At 33.1% G+C, this 22,023-nt stretch overlaps 2 protein-coding genes across 4 annotated transcripts; both read right to left on the bottom strand.

Annotated features, from left to right (window-relative positions):
• Nucleotides 1-82: 82 nt before the first annotated feature.
• On the bottom strand, nucleotides 83-7,381 carry LOC103488819 (putative phospholipid-transporting ATPase 9). 2 transcript variants are annotated; one of them, XM_051080230.1, is made up of 12 exons: nucleotides 7,198-7,381; nucleotides 4,782-5,219; nucleotides 3,344-4,686; nucleotides 3,127-3,237; nucleotides 2,747-3,023; nucleotides 2,526-2,614; nucleotides 2,303-2,417; nucleotides 1,882-2,091; nucleotides 1,642-1,767; nucleotides 1,451-1,549; nucleotides 1,114-1,305; nucleotides 83-1,015 (listed from the first exon to the last, which is right to left on the bottom strand). In XM_051080230.1, the coding sequence occupies exons 2-12, from the start codon at nucleotides 5,175-5,177 to the stop codon at nucleotides 383-385; spliced, it is 3,591 nt and encodes a 1,196-aa protein (XP_050936187.1). In that variant the 5' UTR covers nucleotides 5,178-5,219; nucleotides 7,198-7,381; the 3' UTR covers nucleotides 83-382. The 2 variants fall into 2 exon arrangements, with proteins under 2 accessions (XP_050936187.1, XP_050936188.1); XM_051080231.1 differs by lacking the exon at nucleotides 7,198-7,381 and adding an exon at nucleotides 5,828-6,205.
• Nucleotides 7,382-14,028: 6,647 nt separating this feature from the next.
• On the bottom strand, nucleotides 14,029-21,690 carry LOC103488829 (putative phospholipid-transporting ATPase 9). Of its 2 annotated transcripts, none has more exons than XM_051080228.1 (12): nucleotides 21,331-21,690; nucleotides 18,677-19,114; nucleotides 17,247-18,589; nucleotides 17,030-17,140; nucleotides 16,650-16,926; nucleotides 16,429-16,517; nucleotides 16,206-16,320; nucleotides 15,786-15,995; nucleotides 15,546-15,671; nucleotides 15,355-15,453; nucleotides 15,018-15,209; nucleotides 14,029-14,924 (listed from the first exon to the last, which is right to left on the bottom strand). In XM_051080228.1, exons 2-12 carry the CDS (start codon nucleotides 19,070-19,072, stop codon nucleotides 14,292-14,294), a joined length of 3,591 nt encoding a protein of 1,196 aa, XP_050936185.1. In that variant the 5' UTR covers nucleotides 19,073-19,114; nucleotides 21,331-21,690; the 3' UTR covers nucleotides 14,029-14,291. The 2 variants fall into 2 exon arrangements, with proteins under 2 accessions (XP_050936185.1, XP_050936186.1); XM_051080229.1 differs by lacking the exon at nucleotides 21,331-21,690 and adding an exon at nucleotides 19,610-20,313.
• Nucleotides 21,691-22,023: the final 333 nt, after the last annotated feature.

Genomic DNA, 22,023 nt, shown 5'->3' with positions numbered 1-22,023 from the left:
CTCCAAATTTCCCAAATTATAATTAAAATAACAATGCTTCATCCTTCGTAAATTTATTCTTTTGTTTCTACTACAAGATGAATAAGACAAAACCATCGTACTTATAATTGAGAACTAAGAGTTAGAACTTCTCAATGACTATTTGAAATATACGATTGAATACTACAATTGGCTTATTTCCTAAAAATTTCATGAAAGGAAGAAAATTTTTGACCATTTGAATTGGGAATGGTCACTTAAGCTACAAGGAGATCAAACTACACAATAATCTTATGTACACATGTTGTATAAATATATAAATATATAAATATATATATATACACCGAGAAGAAACTTTACGTGAAAAAATGTTTTGAAACTTTCTACGATCTAATCATCAAACCTAGTGACTCTTGATTTCTGAGAATTCTTCAAAATGCTTTGATGCTTCGAACCGAGCTGTGTAACCGACGGTTGTGTGACGTAATGACCTCTGTCTCACTACCTGACAGTATTCTGGATCGTTCGATTGCCCGTCAGCTTTTATCCATTGAATCATTTGATGATACATTGGGAAGAATCGCATTTGGATCGATGAAAAGACGAAGTATGGAAGAAGGGAAGCTCCAAGAGCCAATAGTGTGAGGATCCAAAATGATGGTGCCGGGGCGCAGGCCTCAATGAATACCTGAAATGCTGTGGTGGATATGGCTGGGTTTATAGCTCCATATGCCATGAGGAATAAATACCAAAGAATGATGCTGCCCCAGATGAAGAGATGTTGAATATAGGTGAAGTAACTGATGGACAATGCCATTTGGCAGTTTACAACCCAAACAACACAAGTGTACATGGTGGCACCAAGAATTTCCAGCCCGACGACCTCTCCGCTGTTGCGGAAAGCTTGATGGTCCATTGCCCCAACACAAAAGAAGAATATGATGACAGAACTGAGTAGCCCATTGAACACCCATCCGAAAATTCGAACCCAACTAAATAACACATTTTGGACACCTTCTTGGTATAAAAGTGAGAACTGAAAATCCAAAAATGTAGAGGGCAATGAGCCATTTGATATTGTACTTAAGGAAGGCAAAAGATTGCATCAATGAAATAAAGGAAAGTTGAACTTACCTTAAGACAGTACCGGGATGAGACGTCTTGGTCAAACACTCCCAAAGCAATCACAGGGAGAGAAGTAAAAAAGACGTTATACAAAGAAAGGAACCAGTCGTTGTATACAGTTTGGCCGGAGAATGATGCATACATCTCAAAGAAGAATAGAGTGAACCCAAAAACAATGTTCTTGTAGAAGAAATAGCATATCTGTCATATATAAAATGCGATGAGTTCGACATATTTCAACGATTTTCAAGCTGAAAATGATGTTGAGACTGTATAGTTGCACATTAATCTGGATGATTCTCACTAAGAAGCTAATATAAAGTAATATTTATAGATCATAATGTACCATGGAAGAGATCCTTCTGTAACACCAATGTCCATGCACAAGGAGCAGCCGCTCCAAGTATCGGAACTGTGCGATTGCAATATCACTTGACATGACCGCCTGAAATTCAGAAAGATAAGAAGTATAAAACAAAATTGAGATGAATGAAAGCTATATTTTATCACTCCAGCTGGGATCTGTTTTAAATTTACCTGCATCCCTTCTACACCACTAATACCGATCCCGATATCCGCTTCTTGGATCATTCCAACATCGTTTGCACCATCACCAACTGCTAGAGTGGTGTTGCCTGTCTTAACCTTAACCATTTGGGTAACCTGCATTTGTGCAAGATTGCATCATATTAAACTTTGGCTTCTAATTTCTTGATTTCACTGTCTAGAGAAGGATAATTTGACACGGGTTTTGATAGTTAGAGAAGGTATGCTTACTAGTGCTTTCTGTTTAGGAGAAGATCTGCAGCAAATGACTGAAGCACAACCAATGGCAAGCTCCAGAAATAGGTCCTTCACATCATCCTCCAAAGCATAGGTGAGGGACTTTCCATCAATTATCAAAGCCAATGTTTCTGGGGTTTCGCTTGAGGATGTAAGCAATGCTTTCGCATCAGTTATTTGTTGAGCTACACTTGTTTTAAATGCCTGAAATCAGCAAGATCCTATCAGTACCAAAACTCATAATGCTTTTGAACAAGATAGCTTAGTTTGATTTTGAATCTGACACAACAGAGTTTCCATTATAAAAGAACATAGATCCTACATTATAGTATAAATTGCAACATGTAAAACATTAGCTAATTATAAAGCAATAACTACAGGTTTGTCATTTAGTTTATGAATCTGATCTATCTACCTTAATAGCTGCAGATTTGTGTACATCTTCGACTTTATCTAAAGCTTTTCCTTCTGGAGTCTCTGAGCTGATAATTATTTGCTTCATTCCTTGTCTAAGTAAACTGCAGGCAAAGCTGAAGAGAGGACATTCGGGTTTGAAACAAGAAGATGTTAGCATACTGAACATCTACGTGAAGTGGTGTGCATTGGTGCTTAGAAAAAGTTGTATAGATTATGCTTACCCAATGTTGATGGCTGTTTCCATCTTATCACCTGTCAGAACCCATATTTTAATTCCAGCCTGAGCAAGTTTGTCTATGCATTCAGGGACCTACAAAGACAAAACAGTCAATAACTTGTAAGTTTTTCATCTTCATATGGTATGAGTTTATTAGTTTCATTGTTTGAATAAGGCAAACTACTCATAAAGAGTGATTTTAGTTTTTCATGCCTAAATTCATACCCCATTTTGAAGTTTATCTTCAACTGCTGTAGCACCAAGAAGAATCAAATCTTTCTCGATGCTTTCTGTCAACTGATCGATTATGTCGTCGCGATCTGTGCTTACTGTGTTTTTCGCTTTGATGAACTCTTGATGAAATGCATTAAACTCCTCCTCTTTCAGCTCACGATATGCTAGAACCAAAGTTCTTAAACCAGCATCGGCATACTCGTTTATGTGCACCTTTGTTTGTTCTTCAAACTCACTTCCATTCTTTGCAAGTCTTTCAAACATAACGCTACGTTTCAAGGAAAAAAGGACATGAGATAAAATGTCTTGGCAACAAATAAAATAGATCACTATTATATGCACGGGCAGACATAATGTTTAAGTTTACCAACCTGTCAGCTCCTTTACAAAGAAGTAGTAGTTTTCCTTTTGCATCTCTTACAATCACAGACATCCGTTTCCTTGTACTATTAAACTCCAAAACATCCAGTAGCTGATATGATCTGCAAACCCATACCCATAAAACTTAAAGTGAATAGAGGATTGGGAAATTGGGAGAAAAATCAAAAGATGACAGAAGATAATCCTACAAACTCACTGTGAACTGACCTTTCAACTTTTTTGGCTGAGGTCGGATCGAACTCCCGTAATGAAATGCTTGTCTGAGTCCTTTCATAGAACTCGAAACCAAATTCTCTGGCCGCAATCACAAAAGCTGCCTCATCTGGTGATTCAGCTTCATAAGATATTTTTCCAGTTTCCTCATCAATTTCGGGCAATGCAGTATGGCAAATAGCCAGAAGCTGCAGGAACTTCTGTATTACATTGGCTCGAGGCTCATTCACCCAATTACCATCCATGATTCTTTCGTCCTTGAAATTGAACCCCTTAACGAATGTTTTTTCGCCGCTAAGACGTGCATAGTCGGCCCCTAATTTTTGAGGTAAAGTTGACTCCTTTCTTCTTGCAAGAGCTCTCTCTACTTCTGTAATTCCTCGCCCGTATGCAGTACCACCCACCGAACACTTGATAAACTCCATTGAATTGCATGTCAGTGTACCCGTTTTATCGGAAAGAATGGTGTCAACTTGGCCAAGTTCTTCATTCAAATTTGAGGTACGGGCATGAGCTGGCTTATCAGTTTCCTCATGGTACATATGTTGATCTTGGTTGATGAAGGCACTCTGCAGAACTTTGACAATTTCAATGGACACATACAATGATATGGGAATCAAATAGCTAAAAAGCATAAGAGCAGTCAAAAACTGCAATACTGCTGCAGCTGGAGCATTTTTGGGGTCGTAATAGGTTGTGGTATCATCTGGCCGGAGGTACCATCTCGTAGCTCTTCCATTTTCTAAGTCGTCTCTAGTCTTAACACCAAAGAAAATTGACCCAACAACTGATAACAAAACCAAGACAGCAAACAGAAAGAACACGATCTTATCCATCCTTTTCTCAATTTTGCTTCTCTTGGAAGGAGGATCTGTTGAGTTCTGAATAACCTTTGTATCGCGACCAGTGAAAATCACCACCCCGTATATAAAATCCGTGTTTCGAAGCTTTGAGTCTCGAAGAAGAAGTTGTTGAGGGCTGAGGGGATGTTGTTGTTCATCGAGCAACATACTACCTACGAAGGAATACAAATTTGCATTGGGGTCTTCACATTTTATTATAGCCTTGAAATTCTGGAAGCTTGAATCATCATGTAAGTTCGAGCTTGCTTCTAATGCATTTTTCAGTTTCAAATTTGTTTCTCCATCAAGATTCATCGTCTCGACGTAGCAAATCGCTTCCTCATAACTCGAAGAAAGTAAAATGAGATCAGCAGGGAAGAATTCATCCTTCTCCACTTTAACTACATGCCCAACTCTCAAGTCCATCCATTTAGTCTCAACAAACTCACCATCTCCAATATGTACTCTCACTTTCCTGTTATTCATCTCCATATCCTGAAAACAATTACCACAAAAAAAATTAAAAAAAAAAAAAAGGAAAAGCTTTGAGCGGTGGTTCTAAACTGACAATAGAAAGATTCCAAATTTACCTGTTTGGTTCTCCTCCAATCTTCAAGAGCTTCTTTGCCCATGGTGACTCCAATAACAACAACAAGAGGAAGAACATTGCTGACAGGCGAATATGGCGAAAGAGGGGTAAAGGATAGCAAAGCACAAAGAAGGAAGTACAAGTTGGCAACCCTTCTGAATTGCTCAAACAATGATTTGGGGAAGAATGAAGCAACAGTATACTTTGAAGTTTTGACATAATTGCCTCCATAGTTAAGAAGACTAGCCTCAAAACTATCTGGATCGTTACAGTAAACTACCCTTGAGAATCCTGGCCCTCCAATTAAAGAGTGTTCATCTTTGAATGAAGCTCTACCACAAGGGAAAGCGTGAATCCTTCTGAAATGTTGCTTCCTTCTTCTTCTACCACTCCCCATTTATCAATCCAACTACACCTTCTAGTTTAAACCCTTCTGTTGCTGCAAAAAAATAGCAAAGCTTAAACTAACAAAAATGTCTCAAAACTTTTCTAATCCTGTTTTTTTTTATGGTTGGTTGATGTAGAAGAAGAAGAAAGCTAAAGTAGGATGTAGAATGAGAAATGGGGTCTTAAAGACAATCTAAAACCCCAAAAAATGATTATGTAAGAACGGGTAGCCGCTCAGGACATAAAAGGGGTTAAAAGTGAAAAGAAGGAAAAAGTATAGAGAGCTAAAATAGAATGTAGGATGACAAAATGGGGTCTTAAAAACAATCTGAAACTCCCAAAAATGATTATGTAAGAACAGATAGCCGCTCAGGACACAAAAGGAAGATTCTATGAAACAGAGCAGTTTAATACTGTTCATATCTTCCCTCTTTCCATTTACAAGCCCTCGGATTTGACTAATATCTTCTAGACGGCAAATAAGAGATGGGTTTTTCTTTTTTTTTTTTCTCTCTTTTGAAGAAGAAGAAGACGACGAGTTTTTAGTTTTTTTTTTTTTTACAAAACTCAACAACTTCAAAGGTAGATTTTTAAAATCAAATCGTTAAAAGTAAAAACACAAAAACAAACCCAACCCACAATGAGATATTGAAACCCCACCATTTTTCTTTTCCCTCCGGCTGCTGCTAAAACAAAAACGAAAGAGCTGGAATCTCACGTCATCGGCAAAACCAAAGACTTTTTGGAAGCGTTGACCAAGCCATTTTTGCCTTCTTCCTCAAGTCAATTTTTTTTTTTATCTTAGCTCAAAAAGGCAAAAGATTTTGCAGAAAGAAACACAATCGTAAATCTGGGTTGAGCATGTTGGTCTCTGTTTTGCTCTGTTCTTTCTTTTTTTTCCAAGACAACGAGAAATGTGGTTGAAGACTTGAAGGAACTGAAAGCAATTTAATTAATGAATATTCCCTTTAAAAGTTAAAAAGATTTCATTACAGATTGAGTAGTGACTAGTGAGTAAATAAATTCATGATCTGAGTCTCTAACCCAGTTGGAAATTTTCTGTCAAGATTAAAAAATTAATTTTTTTTTAAAAAAAATCTAAAAACAAGCGAATCATAAGATGATTCGTGTTAGAAATGGAGACGAAAATAGTTAAAAGAAAATGACAGTTAAACTGAAAGTGTAGGTGAGTTGGAGGAAGAGAAGGAGAGGATCTAGGGAATATCTATTATTTATTTACAAAACTTTAAATTGTTAAAAAGGATTGAAGACGATGATGAAGAAGAAGAAGAAGAAGAAGAAGATGGCGGATGAGGCTGCGTTGGGTTAGGGTCAAACTGGACCATTCACATGCTTCAAATATTATCCCATTTAATCTCTCTCCACATTGTCATTAATTACTCTTAATAACAATAATAATAAGACACTGTTATTTTTAATACCCAAAATACCCTTCTCTTTTATTTTGTCAACATGTGAGCTTAAGTTATCTTCTTCCTTACGGGATGAGAGAGTACACAACGACGACTTTTTCCACACATCTTTGGTCTGCAAAATCATTTCTTAAAATCATGATTATAAAAAACATCTTAAATCTTTTTTCTTTTTTCTTTTAAATTACACGTTTCGGTTCTTTTTTTTTTTTTTTTTCATAGATTTCGCAGGTTTGGTTATATATTTTTAAAAAAATCTGTAATGGATCTAATTTCGAAAGTTGTTTTATTCTAATCCTTATAGTTTAAGGTTATTTAATTGTTCTTCGACAATCTCAGAGAAAGAACAAAATACATATAGCTTTTCCCTCAGGAAGTTTTGCTGAACTGGAAGTAGAGATTTTTCATATATCACATTTCACATGAGTAGTAGAGAAAGCTAGAAAGACAGAGAGCTTTTAGAACATTGAAAGCAAATAAAAGTGAAGAAGAAGAAGAAGAAGAAGAAGAATTGGAATCAAAATCCAAAATTTTTTAACTTTGAACAATGAAAGCAAAAATAAAGCTAAGTGTGCATGTGGGGAATGAAAGCTTTACCAGTGGGCAGTGGAAATGAGGTGGGCTGTGAACGAACTGGCGAAGGGGGCTGTGCGTGTGCTTGTGAGGTGTGAAAACGATGGTTTTGAACGGCGCCGGAGATGGTGTGACCGCCGATGCTCCGGTGTTTAGCGTGGGCAGTGGGTGTGGGTGATGGGTTTGCGTGATGGTGGAGGGAGTGGATGAAGAAAAAAGAGCTTAAATTCTAAATGTATATATACATAATTAAGGAATATGACTCTTGATGTGAGTCAAGAAAAGCATATATTGTTTGGGGTCCCCCAAAAATGAAGTCTTTCCTCATTGTTTTCCCTAATCTCATTGGTCTATTTTTGACATTGAAATATTCTTAAGTTATTGTTTATATTGAAATATAGCATATGCTGCAATATTTTATAAGGTCAAACAAAATTGGAATTTCATATCATTCTTAATTACTCCTTTGTCTTAACTCAAATCATAACACATACGTATCGATCAAAACGTGTATTTTTCGGTTTTATTTTCTAAATAAGTTAATATATAAGTTTTCGTTTGCTTCGTGTTTCATTTTTGTTTTTACGTTTTCAAAAATAAAAAGTATATTGAAAATAATTATTAACATGTGTCGGAATATTTGTTTTGAAATGATCTTCAAAAATAACCCTTAAAATAACCTATTTTTATTTTAAAATTCATAAAAGGTCGTTTTTTTTATAAGTTTTATTTTGATAAGAAATTATGAGCGTAAATTACGCCACTGCATTTTCAATTTCACAACTAAACACAACTTTTAAAATTTTAAATTAAAACCAAACATGTTTTCACGTACAATGAAAAAAAATTAATTTTTGCTTTCTACTTTGATCTTTGTTTTCGTAAAACAATTCTTAGATCGCGAACCGAACTGGACCTAAAGATCTTTAATACTAACACAAATCTTAATAGTTTTTCTTTTAAGCAAGCAATCTTTGAAATGTTGAATACTATATATATATATATATATATATATATATATATATATATATATATATATATATATATATATATATATATATATATGTTTTTGTTAAATCTAAGCCATCTTTTTAACAAGAATTTTAAAAATAACTAAGGATTTAAAAAATGTAAAACCAAAAAAAGAAAAGAGTAAAAAAGATTCAATTTGGTTTAAAGTAACATTATTGGAATATTAATTAGCATGTGGGGTAAGTTGTTTCATTCAATAATATAATGTCAACGAGAGAGAGAGATATACTTTTGAAATCTTCGAACCATTAATTCTATAATTACATAAAGTCTTATTTCGTTATCAAACATTATATTCCTCAATCAAAAGTGCTTCAATTAAGAATAATAATACCAAAGCTCAAGATTATCCATTTCATAAAAATACATATATTATTATTAATAATTAATCAACAAATAGTTTAATTGAGTTGTTAAACAAAAAGTGAAAAGGAAAAATTTGGTAAAAAGGGATCTCAGAATTATTTTAAATTAATAATGAAATTCATTAATATAGTTTCATAAATTAATTAGATAAAGTGATTTGATAGCATGCATGTGAATTTAGGATTTATGCCTTGATAGCATATGTGCTTTGCCCATCTTTTGTTTTATTAATAATATCTTTCCTCATAAAAGACAACTAATTTCAAAACCCTAATAATTCGTACGGATCTTAGTCAAACCTTTTGGGTTGACTAATATTTTTTTCTTCGATTCCACGTGGCACCGCCACATTGCACGAAATGCATTTCATTTTATTTATTTGTTTGTTTTTTAGAATTCTATAAATGATAGTATTATTAAGGAAAATTTAACTTAGCAAAAGAAATATATGATTTTTAGTCTTTGAGATGGTAATTTTGGGTCAAATGACTCAATTGAGACAATATATATATATATATATATCTTGAGTATGATGGCTTTACCCCTCTCTATTTTAGTCTTTCATTAAGTCTTAATTGATTTGAAATACTGTATCCAATATACTCAATCTAGGTATAATTAAGACATTACTTAAATGATGGAAAAGATCAATTCTTTGAAGTTTGCTCTTTTCTATTATTCTATGTATTGGTATACTTGGGTGATGTTTTTCTTTTTGTTTATAGAAAAGTATGTAAATATGGAAATAGTTTGTCTTGTTTTTGTAAAAAAAAACCCTATGAATTATCATGATATATAGAACCCTTCTCCAAATCTACACTTTGAATTTGAAGTCAACGATCATCTCTCTTTAATTTAATTTAACCTTCTTTCACCTGAACCTTTTAACTCACCAAAACAAGTCCATATTATTATTAAACTTCATAAAATTGCTAAAATTAAATCGAGTTGTATTATAATGATTTTATATTTTGAATGCTTGATTCTAAGAACACTTCTTTAGTTCACAGAAAACTTCATGAATTTTCCAATATTTAAAGTTTTTAATTGTTTCATAAGCTATGGGTGATGCAGATATGAAGTTTATTTAAATAGTTCGATTGGTACAACTTCACTGTACTCTCTCTCTCTCTCTCTCTCTCTCTCTCTCGTAATTTTGGCTGAATTTTTAAATCTTAAACATTCTAATTATTAAATTTGATTTAATTTAATTGTTTATTTTGTTTTGTTATTATCGATGTCCAGAGGTGTGTGTTGGAGCTTTGAAATGGCCGACGGATTTAAATATCTATTTTGCAGCCTTGCAGCCATGGTTTCTAAGTTCTAACAATTTGGATCTTTTCCTATTAAAGAAATAAAAAAAAAAAAGGGTTTTGATGAAGTCTATGAGACTGCGAAAATTGCACGGCCGGACGGAGCCACCGCGTATTCTCGTCAACGCCATGTCTTAATCTATCCGTTCAATTTCAATATCATTTTCAATAATCCTTTATTTCCCATATTTTTAATAAATTTTAGGGATTAAAATTCAACCCTTCATATTATGAGAAATAAGATTGTATTTTATAATTTATTTTATTGATTTATTTTTTCGGTAATCGGTCAATTATTCTACCTTTGTTTTTTTTTTTCTTCTATTTTTTTTAATTGTAATTTAAGTCAGGTCTGAGGAATATATTTAAATAAAATGAAATATTGGGTTATTTGAAGTTTATTAATACAAATAGGATAAATGAAAAATGTGCAAAATTCTAACTATAAGAAAATATAATCCCGTTTGTCTGTTCTATATGAAAACGTTGTCGTTTATCATTTTTTTTCCCTTGGAATTGGGCAATGGAAAAGTCTCTAATTGGATGCTGAAATATTTTTATATATTTTGTTATATCTATGTGTATATATATATTGAATGGATCAAGATGTTGTAAATTACCTAACAATATTCGTTACACATTCATCATTAAAAAAAAAAAAAGAATTAATTAATAAATTCAACTCAACGTCACATTTTTCATCTTTTTCTAATTTCATCATTACAAATTTCAGCATTTTCAATCAAAATCTTACCATTATATAAAGAATGAGACTTTATTTTAAAAATATATTTGATTATAATTCTTATAATTCGAATAGATCAATAAGCTATTAGTTATTAACATTACTCACTGTTATTGTATAACTATTGTTCTTATATTAAAAACATATAAAATTTAAATCTCCAACATAGTCTTTAATATACTATATTTAAATAAAAACATCAAAATAAACTAAAAATATTTTGCAAAATGTAGAAACCAAATCAATAAATTAATCTTTATGTCGAGTTGTAGTCTCATATAACGATAGAAACACAATCATGCATTCATATTTTATTACTAACTAATTCATATCTATTTGAATTATTTCAAAGAGCTAGAGGAATTCTATATAGCTTTGTCTTTGTCAATGAATTCATTTTAAAAACGAGTATAAGTTATCGTTTATTATTATTATTATTATTGTATCATTCAAAGTCATTGCGTGGAATTAATAAAATATCAATGTTTTATGTCGTGAGAAATATCCAATATTTTTATCTAACTTTTTTTTTTTGTTCTGAATATTATAAGATTGGCACTGAATTTGATGTGAAATGATGTTTTCTTCCCTTTTCACGTTTTAAATTTTTTAATTTGCTGTTGTAATTTCAAATTTATAACAATTTTAGTTATTGAAATTAGTTAAATAATGATTTTAGTTCATATCAAAGAAAATATATAATTTTATATATTAAACTATGTAAAGACTAAGGTCTTACATTAAAAAAAAATGATGGTTGATAACTAAAGCTTTTATTGAAAATTTCTCTTCTAAAGGACTAAATTTGTGATGATTATATTCAAAATATAAGAACTAAAGATTGTTAATAATTACTTGTTGAATTTTATTAAAGTTTTGTAAATAAATTCTTGCCAAAAGTTTAAAAGAAGAAAAGCATTGAAACCCCCTAATAATATACTATTTATGACTTTCAATTATACATTCTGTATTATTTTGTCCCAATAAATTGTTAACCTTAACCATCACATGCCAAGATTAATTAATACTTAGAATATTCAAAGTTAAAAGTAAAAAAGAAAAAATAATTGAGTACTAAACAAATTTAGAGAATAATGCATACATTACTTAGACCCCTGCAATAGTCTATTTTGAGATTATTGGAAACCACTCGTAAACTAATTCAACAACTCTCAAATGTTGAAGAGAGAGAAAATTAAAACTATACATTATATATTAGTTCATCGAGAGTTTGAAAACTTATATCATATTAGACAATCGTGTTTCATTATCGTTGAAAATTAACCTTATTTCCTCTCGATTTCTTACAATAATTTGTATATTTATTAATGAATGAATCAATAAATAATTTAGAGATGGAATGAGTGTTTACTATATGCTTAATTTTGAATAATAAAGTGGTTACTAGAGATACTGATCTTGATTACCAATCATTTCTAAAACTTTAAAAGATCTATTATATTAGACACGAAATTAAAAGTTCAACAAAGTAGCAATTTGAAAATTTTAAAGATTTATGTGACATAAACGTACAAGTTTGTAGGGTAGGATTGAAAACCCTAAACATTGAAATTGGAATAAAAATCATTCACACAATTAAAAGTATACAAATAATTAATAATGATAAGAAGAAACTAAAAAGAGGGGTTGATGGGAGTAGGCAAAGTGTAGGATTTAGGGAATGGGTGAAGGAGTTGGGTTTAGGGTTGTTGGGTTTTATATGTATTGAATGGATGAGATTAAATCTTCATTCAACTCTCTATTCCCCCACTTCATAAGATAAGAACACACACACACACCCCACCATATAGTATAAGCTTTCACATTAATGAAAATGTGACAATTTTTTGATCACATATACCTTCCACCTTTGAAAATTGATTTATGACCAAAAAAATAAATGAACATAAATAAAAAAAAATGATTGTAATTAAAAGGACCAAATTCCTTCAAAAATATATATACTTTAAATTGCAAATTCAACTAATTTACATGTATGTATATATATACCTTCTGCCTCTTAAACATATGTAGGGACCTATAAGAAGAGTTGTGATTAATTAAGATGGAAATTAATGAGATTTTGTTTGTCCACTGAACATGGAATTTCACTATTGTTATAATTATTATTACATTTATTTCAAGTCATTTGAGGAAGATCACTATCATTTCAATCAAAATATGGAATGGTGACTATGAGTTTGATTATTATATATATTGTCAGTTCAATCATAAGTCATTACAACAAAAATACATATTAATGTTGCCTTTTTGTCGTTTTCATGTGTGCATATATAGCTTTGTTGGGTAGAAAATTAGTGTTGGTTCTTTTGAGTATTTTCCTTCTTTAAAAAAATATGAGAAATAACTCTTTTTTTTTTTTTTTTTTTGATTCCATAATAAGTTTTAATAACTTTATAATATGTATATATACTGATATTTTATTTATATAACACAACATTTAAGAGTATACATATTGTAATTATTTGTATACTATGTTAAAGTTAATGGTATTTTACAATAATTTATGGGTATATCAAGTTAATTAAGTCAACTTAATTAACGGTAATACCAAATTATTTGGTAACATTTGAATAAAGAATAATTGATAATCTACTTATTTCAACTGTTTTTTCTTTTTTCAAAGAAAAACCCTAAAGTTTTGTTTTTTGGAAAGAACCTTGAAGTTTTATTTTCTCCTAATAGAATATTCTTAATGATTCGGTTGAAGATTTGAATTCATAATGCAGAATTCAAACTTTTCCACTAAACTAATAAATACAGATTTGGAACTTAAACTAACTTTTTTATGTTTGTTAGCATAATCCCAAACCACACAGCACCAAAGACTATTCATTTTTAATATATATAAACAAATTAAAAATATGATCAAATAGCTTTGGTTATTCAAATCTTACCCAAACCATTAGCTTATCTCAAAATGCTTTAGGATATATATATCTACAAAATGTCATGATCCTAATTATTCCAAAAGTGGTTATCCTATATCCATGTAGTATCATTTTAAATATAAGTTATTTTCACTTAACTCTAGCTATAAGCATTTCAATTAGATCATTACTCTCTCAGATTTCCAACAAATGGTAATAAGAAAAGTTCTCATGACTTCAGTTCTTTCTAAATAAATAAAAGATAGATAAAGATAGAAAGATGAAAAGTCACTAAAAAACAACAATACTTTCTCTGCTATTATATCAGCATACCTACTTGATAAAATCTCATATAGGTATATATATGTATGTATGTATGTATGTATGTGTATGTATATGTATATGTATGTTTATATGTTTTTTTTCTTCAAATAGTCTTTCTTGAACTGTGGAGTTTGATGTTCAGTTTTCTAGACATACACTTCTGAATGCAGATTGAGAACTACAGTAGAGTTAGAACTTCTCAATGATTATTTGAAATATATGATTGAATACAAGAATTGACATATTTCTTAAAAAATTTATGAAAGGAAGAAAATTTTTGACCATTTGAGTTTGGAATGGTCACTTAAGTTGCAAAGGGATCGAACTACACAAGAATCTTATATACATATGTTGTATAAATATATAAATATATACACCGAGAAGAAACTTCCTATGAAAAAATGTTTTAAATCTTTTTATGGTAAAAAATCTTATCAGAAAATTAAACTAATGACTCTTAATTTCTGAAAATTCTTCAAAATGTTTTGATGCTTCGAACCGGGCTGTGTAACCGACGGTTGTGTGTCGTAATGATCTTTGTCTCACTACTTGACAGTATTCTGGATCGTTCGACTGTCCATCAGCTTTTATCCATTGAATCATTTGATGATACATTGGGAAGAAGCGCATTTGGATTGATGCAAAGACGAAGTATGGAAGGAGGGAAGTTCCAAAAGCCAATAGTGTGAGCATCCAAAACGATGGTGCCGGGGCACAGGCCTCAATGAATACCTGAAATGCTGTGGTTGATATGGTTGGGTTTATAGCTCCATATGCCATGAGGAATAAGTACCAAAGAACGATGCTGCCCCAGATGAAGAGATGTTGAATGTATGTGAAGTAACTGATGGACAATGCCATTTGGCAGTTGACAACCCAAACAACACAAGTGTACATGGTGGCACCAAGAATTTCCAACCCGACGACCTCTCCGCTGTTGCGGAAAGCTTGATGGTCCATTGCCCCAACACAAAAGAAGAATATGATGACAGAACTGAGTAGCCCATTGAACACCCATCCGAAAATTCTAACCCAACTAAATAACACATTTTGGACACCTTCTTGGTACAAAAGTGAGAACTGAAAAAGCAAAAATGTAGAGGGCAATGAGCCATTTGATACTTAAGCAAGGCAAAAGATTGCATCAATGAAATAAAGGAAAGTTGAACTTACCTTAAGACAGTACCGGGATGAGACGTCTTGGTCAAACACTCCCAATGCAATCACAGGGAGAGAAGTAAAGAAGACGTTATACAGTGAAAGGAACCAGTCATTATATACAGCTTGGCCGGAGAATGAAGCATACATCTCAAAGAAGAATAGAGTGAACCCAAAAACAATGTTCTTGTAGAAGAAATAGCATATCTGTCATATATGAAACGCGATCAGTTCAATATATTTCAACAATTTTCAAGCTAAAAATGCTGTTGAGACTGTATAGTTCCACATTAATCTAGATGGTTCTCACTAAAAAGCTAATATCAAGTAATATTTATAGATCATAATGTACCATGGAAGAGATCCTTCTGTAACACCAATGTCCATGCACAAGGAGCAGCCGTTCCAAGTATCGAAACTGTGCGATTGCAATGTCACTTGACATGACTGCCTGAAATTCAGAAAGATAAAAAGTATAAAACAAAATTGAGATGAATGAAAACTATTTTTTATCACTCCAGCAGGGATCTGTTTTAAATTTACCTGCATCCCTTCTACACCACTAATACCGATCCCGATATCCGCTTCTTGTATCATTCCGACATCATTTGCACCATCACCAACTGCTAGAGTGGTGCTGCCTGTCTTAACCTTAACCATTTGGGTAACCTGCATTTATGCAATATTGCATCATATTAGACTCCTGCTTCTAATTTCTTGATTTCACTGTCTTGAGAAGGATAATTCGACACGGGTTTAGATAGTTTGAGAAGGTATGCTTACTTGTGCTTTCTGTTTAGGAGAAGATCTGCAGCATATGACTGAAGCACAACCAATGGCAAGCTCCAGAAATAGGTCCTTCACATCATCCTCCAAAGCGTAGGTGAGGGACTTTCCATCAATTATCAAAGCCAATGTTTCTGGGGTTTCGCTCGAGGATGTAAGTAGTGCTTTCGCATCAGTTATTTGTTGAGCTACACTTGTTTTAAATGCCTGAAATCAGCAAGGTCCTATCAGTACCAAAACTCATACTGGTGTGGAACAAGATAGTTTAGTTCAATTTTGAATCTGACACAACAGAGTTTCCATTATAAAAGAACATAGATCCTACATTATAGTATAAATTGCAACATGTAAACATTAGCCAATTATAAAGCAATAACTGCAGGTTTGTCATTTAGTTTGTGAATCTGATCTATCTACCTTGATAGCTGCAGATTTCTGTACATCTTCGACTTTATCTAAAGCTTTTCCTTCTGCAGTCTCTGAGCTGATAATTATTTGCTTCATTCCTTGTCTAAGTAAACTGCAGGCGAAGCTGAAGAGAGAACATTCGGGTTTGAAACAAGAAGCTGTTAGCATACTGAACATCTACGTGAAGTGGTGTGCGTTGGTGCTTAGAGAAAGTTGTATAGATTATGCTTACCCAATGTTGATGGCTGTTTCCATCTTATCACCTGTCAGAACCCATATTTTAATTCCAGCCTGAGCAAGTTTGTCTATGCATTCAGGGACCTACAAAGACAAAACAGTCAATAACTTGTAAGTTTTTCATCTTCATATGGTGTGAGTTTATTAGTTTCATTGTTTGAATAAGGCAAACTACTCATAAAGAGTGATTTTAGTTTTTCATGCCTAAATTCATACCCCATTTTGAAGTTTATCTTCAACTGCTGTAGCACCAAGAAGAATCAAATCTTTCTCGATGCTTTCTGTCAACTGATCGATTATGTCGTCGCGATCTGTGCTTACTGTGTTTTTCGCTTTGATGAACTCTTGATGAAATGCATTAAACTCCTCCTCTTTCAGCTCACGATATGCTAGAACCAAAGTTCTTAAACCAGCATCGGCGTACTCGTTTATGTGCACCTTTGTTTGTTCTTCAAACTCACTTCCATTCTTTGCAAGTCTTTCAAACATAACACTACATTTCAAGGGAAAAAGGACATGAGATAAAATGTCTTGGCAACAAAGAAAATAGATCACTATTATATGCATGGGCAGACATAATGTTTAAGTTTACCAACCTGTCAGCTCCTTTACAAAGAAGTAGTAGTTTTCCCTTTGCATCTCTTACAATCACAGACATCCGTTTTCTTGTGCTATTAAACTCCAAAACATCCAGTAGCTGATATGATCTGCAAACCCATAGCCATAAAACTTAAAGTGAATAGACGATTGGGAAATTGGGAGAAAAATCAAAAGATGACAGAAGATAATCCTACAAATTCACAGTGAACTGACCTTTCAACTTTTTTGGCTGAGGTTGGATCGAACTCCCGTAATGAAATGCTTGTCTGAGTCCTTTCATAGAACTCGAAACCAAATTCTCTGGCCGCAATCACAAAAGCTGCCTCATCTGGTGATTCAGCTTCATAAGATATATTTCCAGTTTCCTCGTCAATTTCGGGCAATGCAGTATGGCAAATAGCCAGAAGCTGCAGGAACTTCTGTATTACATTGGCTCGAGGCTCATTCACCCAATTACCATCCATGATTCTTTCGTCCTTGAAATTGAACCCCTTAACGAATGTTTTTTCGCCGCTAAGACGTGCATAGTCGGCCCCTAATTTTTGAGGTAAAGTTGACTCCTTTCTTCTTGCAAGAGCTCTCTCCACTTCTGTAATTCCTCGCCCGTATGCAGTACCACCCACCGAACACTTGATAAACTCCATTGAATTGCAAGTCAATGTACCCGTTTTATCGGAAAGAATGGTGTCAACTTGGCCAAGCTCTTCATTCAAATTTGAGGTACGGGCATGAGCTGGCTTATCAGTCTCCTCATGGTACATATGTTGATCTTGGTTGATGAAGGCACTCTGCAGAACTTTGACAATTTCAATGGACACATACAATGATATGGGAATCAAATAGCTAAAAAGCATAAGAGCAGTCAAAAACTGCAATACTGCTGCAGCTGGAGCATTTTTGGGGTCGTAATAGGTTGTGGTATCATCTGGCCGGAGGTACCATCTCGTAGCTCTTCCATTTTCTAAGTCGTCTCTAGTCTTAACACCAAAGAAAATTGACCCAACGACTGATAACAAAACCAAGACAGCAAACAGAAAGAACACGATCTTATCCATCCTTTTCTCAATTTTGCTTCTCTTGGAAGGAGGATCTGTTGAGTTTTGAATAACCTTCGTATCGTGACCAGTGAAAATCACCACCCCATATATAAAATCCGTGTTCCGAAGCTTTGAGTCTCGAAGAAGAAGTTGTTGAGGGCTGAGGGGATGTTGTTGTTCGTCGAGCAACATACTACCTACGAAGGAATACAAATTTGCATTGGGGTCTTCACATTTTATTATAGCCTTGAAATTCTGGAAGCTTGAATCATCATGTAGGTTCGAGCTTGCTTCTAATGCGTTTTTCAGTTTTAGATTTGTTTCTCCATCAAGATTCATCGTCTCGACGTAGCAAATCGCTTCCTCATAACTCGAAGAAAGTAAAATGAGATCAGCAGGGAAGAATTCATCCTTCTCCACTTTAACTACATGCCCAACTCTCAAGTCCATCCATTTAGTCTCAACAAACTCACCATCTCCAATATGTACTTTCACTTTCCTGTTATTCATCTCCATATCCTGAAAACAATTGCCACAAAAAAAAAATTTAAAGGAAAAGCTTTGAGCAGTGGTTCTAAACTGACAATAGAAAGATTCCAAATTTACCTGTTTGGTTCTCCTCCAATCTTCAAGAGCTTCTTTGCCCATGGTGACTCCAATAACAACAACAAGAGGAAGAACATTGCTGACAGGCGAATATGGCGAAAGAGGGGTAAAGGATAGCAAAGCACAAAGAAGGAAGTACAAGTTGGCAACCCTTCTGAATTGCTCAAACAATGATTTGGGGAAGAATGAAGCGACAGTATACTTTGAAGTTTTGACATAATTGCCTCCATAGTTAAGAAGGCTAGCCTCAAAACTATCTGGATCATTACAGTAAACTACCCTGGAGAATCCTGGCCCTCCAATTAAAGAGTGTTCATCTTTGAATGAAGCTCTACCACATGGAAAAGCGTGAATCCTTCTGAAATGTTGCTTCCTTCGTCTTCTACCACTCCCCATTTATAAATCCAACTACACCTTCTAGTTTAAACCCTTCTGTTGCTGAAAAAGAATAGCAAAACTTAAACTAACAAAAATGTCTCAAAACTTTTGTAATCCTGTTTTCTAATGGTTGGTTGACGTAGAAACAGATGAAACAGATGAAACAGAAGAAGAAGAAGAAGAAGAAGAAGAAGAAGAAGAAGAAGAAGAAGAAAGCTAAAATAAAATGTAGAATGAGAAATGGGGTCTTAAAGACAATCTGAAACCCCCAAAAATGATTATGTAAGGATAGATAGCTGCTGAGGACACAAAGGGGTTAGAAGTGAAAAGAAGGAAAAAGTATAGAGAGCTAAATAGAATGTAGGATGAGAAATGGGGTCTTAAAGACAATCTGAAACCTCCAAAAATGATTATGTAAGAACAGATAGCCGCTCAGGACACAAAAGGCAGATTCTATGAAACAGAGCAGTTTAATACTGTTCATATCTTCCCTCAAATCCTAAAAGGTAAAACACAAAAACAAACTCAACCCACAACGAGATATTGAAACATCACCATTTTACTTTTCCCTCCGGCTGCTGCTAAAACAAAAACGAAAGGACTGGATTCTCACGTCAACGGCAAAACCAAAGACTTTTTGGTAGCGTTGACCAAGCCTTTTTTACCTTCTTCTTCAAGTCAAAAAATTTTGATCTTAGCTCAAAAGGGTAAAGATTTTGCAGAAGAAATCACAATAGTAAATCTGGGTTGAGCATGTTGGTCTCTGTTTTGCTCTGTTCTTTTTTTTTTTTTTTCAAAGACAACAAGAAATGTGGTTGAAGACTTGAAGAAAGTGAAAGCAATCTAATTAATGAAGGTTTCCTTTAAAAGTTAAAAGGAGTTTACTACAGATTCAGTAGTGACTAGTGAGTAAATAAATTTATGATCTGAGTCTCTAACCCAGTTGGAAATTTCCTGTCAGTATTAAAAAATTAAATTTTTTTAAAAAAAAATCTAAAAACAAACGAATTATCAGATGATTCGTGTTAGAAATGGAGAGGAAAATAGTTAAAAGAAAATGACAGTTAAAGTGAAAGTGGAGGTGAGTTGGAGGAAGAGAAGGAGAGGATCTAGGGAATATTTATTATTTATTTACAAAACTTGAAAATTGTTAAAAAGGATTGAAGACGATGAAGAAGAAGAAGAAGAAGAAGAAGAAGAAGAAGAAGATGGCGGATGAGGCTGCGTTGGGTTAGGATCAAACTGGACCATTCTCTTGCTTCAAATATTATCATATTTAATCTCTCTCCACATTCTCATTAATTACCCTTAATAATAATAATAATAATAATAACAAGACTTTGTTATTTTCAATACCCAAAATACCCTTCTTTTTGTTAACATGTGAGCTTAAATTATCTTCTTCCTTACGGATGAGAGAGTGCACAACGACGACTTTTTCCACACATCTTTTCGTTTGGTCAGCAAAATCATTTCTTAAAATCATGATTATAAAAAACTAATCATATTTTTATAAAAACCAAAAAAAAAATAATAATAATTATAAGGCAGCAGATAATCGGTTCTCTTTTTTAAAAAAAAAAAAAAAAATTAATAGAGATTTTGTAGGTTTGGTTATATTTAATAATTTTCTGTAATGGATCTAATTTCGAAAGTTGTAATAATCTAATTCTTATAGTTTAAAATTTTGTAATAAAAGTTTAAAGTTTTTTTTTTTTCAAATTCATTTATTTAACCTTTAATTAGCGTTTTCCATACTTTTTACACTTAAATTTCTTTATCCGAAAGTTTCGCCATCAGAGGCAATTGGGATGGATCCCTTTTTCCACGAAATTTCTTGCCGCTGACGTTCCTGATGACGACGTTCCTCTTAAAAGCGCCAAATTCCTTTTATTCACGTCTCTCCAGTAGTATCTTCACTTGATTTTTTTTTCCATAAAAAATCTCATGTTATACATCAATATCTTTTTATTTTTCTTCAAGCTAATTATATTTATCATAATATATCTTCGGCAACAGGATTAAAATTGTTCAGTTGTTCTTCGACAATCTCAGAGAATGAACAAATTAAATACATAAGTAGAGAATTTTCATGTATTACATGAGTAGAGAAAGACAGAAAGAGCTTTTAGAACATTGAAAGCAAATAAAAGTGAAGAAGAAGAAGAAGAAGAAGAAGAAGAAGAAGAAGAAGAAGAAAGAATTGGAAACAAAATCCAAAAATTTTCAACAGTGAACTACATTGAAAGCAAATAAAGTGGAGAATGAAAGCTTACCGGTGGGCAATAATGAACTGGCGAAGGGGGGTTATATGCTTGTGAACTGTGCCGGAGATGGTGACTGCCGATGCTCCCCTTTAGCGTGGGATCACGTGGGGGTGGGTGATGTGTGTTTGCGTGCTGGTGGAGGCCGGAATGAAGGAAGAAAAAAGACGACCCTAAATTCCATTTATATATATAACTCAAAATTTTCTTGTTTGAAGGCTTGCAGCCAATATGGGTTCTAAGTTGTAACGACGATTGTATCCTTTTCTATTAGAAAGGGAAAAGGATTTTGATACAGTCTATGAGACGGCGAGAATTGCACAGCCGGACGAAGCCACCAGGGGCGATGTGTTAATTTATCGGCCGGGTCAATTATTATTCTATAGTTTTAGTAAATTTAGAAATGACTCGTTAATGCTTAGAGTCGAAAATTGTTCGTGGGACCTCTTAGGGGCGGAATTTCCAATTTTTTGTTTATTTGTTACGTGAGACATTTTTACTATACATTTTGAAGACATATTTACATGTTCTGTTTTAAATTTGAAAATTAATTTTTGGTAAAACTTAAGTGCAGGAAACTAAATATAAGATTTATGTTAGGACTAAAATTTGATAATTAAAAAAATGTAGAGATTAAAATTGAAAACTTTAAATATGGTATTTTCAATTATTCTATCTTTGTTTTAAGCAAAATTATTTATAAAA

Source organism: Cucumis melo, chromosome 12 (assembly GCF_025177605.1).
Source record: "Cucumis melo cultivar AY chromosome 12, USDA_Cmelo_AY_1.0, whole genome shotgun sequence".
In the NCBI taxonomy this organism is placed as follows: Eukaryota; Viridiplantae; Streptophyta; class Magnoliopsida; order Cucurbitales; family Cucurbitaceae; genus Cucumis; species Cucumis melo.
The sequence above is the reverse complement of the archived record's forward strand: the minus strand, read 5'-3'. Positions and strand labels throughout refer to the sequence as shown.